Source organism: Otolemur garnettii, unplaced genomic scaffold (assembly GCF_000181295.1).
Source record: "Otolemur garnettii isolate 467f Iridium unplaced genomic scaffold, OtoGar3 scaffold00034, whole genome shotgun sequence".
Classification (NCBI taxonomy): domain Eukaryota; kingdom Metazoa; phylum Chordata; class Mammalia; order Primates; family Galagidae; genus Otolemur; species Otolemur garnettii.
The window spans coordinates 8,099,144-8,103,211 of NW_003852429.1; the positions used below are offsets into that span (position 1 = coordinate 8,099,144).

Below are 4,068 nucleotides of genomic sequence, written 5' to 3' on the forward strand. Positions count from 1 at the left end.
TTCTTTTTTTTTTTTTTTTTTTTTTGCTTCAGTGTCATGCCTTAGCCTTGCTCACAGCAATTTCAAACTCCTAGGCCCAAGCCATCCTCCTGCCTCAGTCTCCCAAGTAGCTGAGACTATAGAAACCAGCCACAACACCTGGCTAAGTTTTCTATTTTTAGTAGACATAGGTTCTTGCTCTTGCTCAGCCTGGTGTTGAACTCCTGAGCTCAAGTGATCTTCCTGCACTGGCTTCCCAGAGTGCTGAGACTACAGGCGTGAGCCACTGTACCAGGCCTTTCACACAAATTCTGTATGCCCTCCTTTCTGTCATACCTTTGCTCAGAGTTTTTTTTTTCTTTTTTTCTGCAGTGCCCTTTCTCAAATCTCAGTGTCACTGGGGCAGTCCGTGTCTACCTTCGCCCACGATTCATTCTCCATAAAGCTGGCCATGATCCAGAGAGTGTAAGTACACCCGGGTTCCTAGCAGTGTTGTTCACAGTAGCCAAAAGGTGGAAGCAACCCAAGTGCCCATCAAGGGATAAAAAGATAGACGCAGTGTGGTGTAGACACACAATGCATTGCTACTCTGCCTTGAGAAAGGAAGGAAATTCTGACATATGCTACTTTGAGAATGTTATGTTAATGAAATAAACCAGTCATGAAAGGACAATACTCTGTGATTGCACTTTGTGTGTAATCATATTCATAGAGACAGAAAGGAAAATGGGGGTTGCCAGGGACTGGGGCAGGAAGAAATAGGAGTTGTTGTTCAATGGATATAAAGTTTCAGTTTTGCAAGAAGAAAAGAGTTCTGGAGATTGATTGCACAACTGTGTGAATTCACAACTGAGTAACACCATTGAACTCTGCACTTAAAAAGAATAAGATGGTGTGTCTAGGCCTGGTGGCTCATCCCTGTAATAATCCTAGCACTCCGGGAGGCTGAGGTAGGAGGATTGCTTGAACTAAGGAGTTTGAGACCAGCCTGAGCAAGAGTGAGCCCCTGTTTCTACCAAAAACAAAAAACGTCAGCTAGGCATTGTGGCATGCTCTTGTAGTCCCAGCTACTCAGGAGGCTGAGGCAGGAGGACTACTTCAGCCCAGGAGTTTGAGGTTGCTGTGAGCTGTGCTGATGCCATTGTACTCTAGATGGGGCAACAGAGTAAGACTCTGATTAAAAAGCAGAAAAAAGAATAATACAGTAAACTTCATGTTATTTGTATTTTACCACAATTTAGAAATTTTTTTTTTAATTAAGAAATTAGGAGAGGGAGGGAGAATCAGAGAGCAGGAAAGAGAGGGAAGGCTGAGTAAGGTGGGGGAAAGACCCTCCCCTAGCTACACCCATCTGTGCAGGGCCCCCAGTTCACCCTTTGCTTCATACCATGTGCAGTCCCAGGGTTTGGTTTATAGGAACACACCTTGGCCTCCCCTAACCCTCTCAGTCTTAAAGAAGGAAGATTCTGAATGCCCTACCTACCCCCCAGGAAAGGACACTGGAGAATCAGAGGACAACTCACATCAATTTCCATCTGGACGACTGAAGCCACCACAAAGGCCATGGCAGCCAGGAACATTCCAGTTGTCATCCTCTTTAAGGAGCTGGTCAGGAGAAGAAGAGAGTGACCCCAGCCAGTCTCATACTCAAGAGCTAAGCCCCCAAAGGAAACACCTCCACCAGCCCCCAAACAAAACTAACTTCCCCACAGAAGCACACGCGGTGCCTCTTCTCTGCTGTTCATGAGCAAGATTAAGGAGGATAAACAGAATGTGCCTCCTCGTTAGCAGGTTTCTCTTAATTTCTGGAGGCTAAAGTTCAGGTGACACTGTGGATTACAATTAACATTTCTCTTATCTACATACCTAGGTGAGCTTTAGTCAGAGGATGTTTCAGGCTTCCATTAACAACACTTTTATGTTAGAGTAAGTTTTCAGAAACCTAGGTGCACACACACGCGTTTAATTCCTCCCCCAAACCTCGTCCCCAAGGTGCAACTGTAGGAGGGGCAGCAGGTGTCCCTCTGCTGAGACCCTGGGCAGGGAGTGCAGGAGGTTACAAAGCTCTGGGACCCACAGAGCCTCAACCAACCCCGCCAACCAGTCACCTACGTGAAGTTGAGACCACACTTTGCAATCAGAGGATATAGCACGCCATCGAAGATGGGGACCATGATAACAATCAAAATAGCATTCACGGTCTGCAGAGGAAGTGGAGGTGAGGTGTTACTGTTGTCTCATCTTTAATGCTGATTAAAGACGGCTTTGATCTCTGAAAGCAACTTAAGTATTTTCTCCTACCTGCATCTGATCCGGCTGAATTTCAATAGCTCCCTAAAAAGAGGGGAAAACATCTCACTGAAAAATGACATGAAAGAGAAAGAGAAGGGAACCGAGAAGGTCCAAGTCTTGGCAGCCCAAACTTACCATTTTCCCGTTCATAGTTGTTGCTTGCAGCGTCCATCGGGAGCCCTTGAAAATGAACAGGTTTACCACACCATTTGGGAATGTGGGTTTTAAAAATATTACAAGTCAATGTCCAGTGTTTTCCAAATCAGTAACAAGGTCTGAAATGTTATGGGATTTAAAATGGCCTTAAACATCAAGTGAGCCTCCCAGCTCTATTTTAACACGAGGTAAAAGAAACAGGTTGCGTTTATGCCACACAGTGAGCACAGCATACAGTATTCTGCCCCCTCGCGGAGATGCACAGAGTACCACTCTGAGATGCAGCTGTCCTTATGAAATACATATGTGAATGCATTCTGGGGCTTGTTGGAAAACATGACATCCACTGCAAGGTGACAGCAGCTATGTCCACTAGCCTGTGAAGGCTAACGCTAAATCTCCATTATGAGTGAGGGTTTAAACCAGTGCACCCCAGTTTTAGGCAACCCATCGGTAGTAAAAGATGATCCAGGACTGTACAAGTATGTATGATTATTCCATGGCAGAGTAAACATGCAAATGTTTCACTATGAACCAATCAACTGCCCTATGAGGACATCATAGAAAGTCAGGAAACCCATGTCTGCTTGAGTTCTTAACATCAGCCTGTCACTGAGAACTGTATAGACTGCCACAATTGCATCCTCATACACCTCAGGTGGGTTCCCACAAGCCTTTCAGAACAGTCAAGACTGTATCATGCCCCACAGCTGCTAGGTGACGGGCGTGTTTATAGTGACTCCAGTACCAGCTCCTGCCCTAGAGGGTCTGAGCGTTCCTGACAGCCTCCCTGGTCTGGGCCACACTGGTCTAAATTTCATACCTACAGACTAACATGCAGGCTCAAATTCTTTCAAGAAATGTTTTACCTTTGCAAAAACCCTCCCTGCACAATAAAACCACATGTTCATAATTTTTCTAAAATTCCAGTTTCTAAAAGAAACAATATCTGATTGCTTTGACTATAGGCACCGTGCGTTGAATCGTCTGACCCCGTCGGGAAAACGCCCTGGGCACGTGTCTTAAGGCTGTGGTAGAAAGAGCTCAGGAAGTCGGCCAGCCGGTTCCAGTTCTGCTCAGAGAGGGGTGACTTTGGTGGAGTCACTTCCCGTCCCTGGACACTTGTAGCCCAGGCTTGCAATTGAGAGTGGAAGATACTGAGGCCCTGTCAGCTTAAACAAGCTGTGGACCCCACGAAGGCAATGCGGCCTTTTACCCTCCTGCCTCAGAGGGGAACAAGCTGTTTACTCTCAGTTTTGATAGCGGGAGTCCTGGAGGCTGTGAGGAAATCTTTCCCAAGGCCATTTAACCTGAGCACATCAGATCTCCTTCTCATCTCCTTCATTGCTTTGCAAAAGAAATGTAGATAGAAACATCTAGAATTTTTTGGGGGGGGCAAACAAACTCAATGTGCTCTAACAATTAAATAAGTGAACTATAAGAAAGAAACTAAAGGGAACTTCTTAGGAGCTAAACACTAAGCCCGGCTGGGCGGTCCCGGTGCCTGTTTGCTAAATGAGGACACGCAGAAGCAGAGTCTCACGTTACCTGCTGGTCAAACAAGGCCCAGAACATGGGCAGTGGAATATACAGGAACATCACCTTCGTCACCATCTTGATTTGACAGATAAGCCGCTCCTG

At 46.0% G+C, this 4,068-nt stretch overlaps 1 protein-coding gene across 1 annotated transcript in view; it reads right to left on the minus strand.

The window, feature by feature from the left end:
- Nucleotides 1-4,068, minus strand: part of SLC15A1 (solute carrier family 15 member 1) — a 40,851-nt gene that overhangs the window by 8,041 nt on the left and 28,742 nt on the right. Inside the window, exons 10-14 of the mRNA XM_023513107.1 lie at nucleotides 3,976-4,065; nucleotides 2,407-2,451; nucleotides 2,281-2,313; nucleotides 2,092-2,180; nucleotides 1,503-1,584 (exon numbers count right to left, since the gene is read on the minus strand). Coding sequence (XP_023368875.1) covers nucleotides 1,503-1,584; nucleotides 2,092-2,180; nucleotides 2,281-2,313; nucleotides 2,407-2,451; nucleotides 3,976-4,065 — 339 coding nt within the window. The remainder of the gene's footprint in view (nucleotides 1-1,502; nucleotides 1,585-2,091; nucleotides 2,181-2,280; nucleotides 2,314-2,406; nucleotides 2,452-3,975; nucleotides 4,066-4,068) is intronic.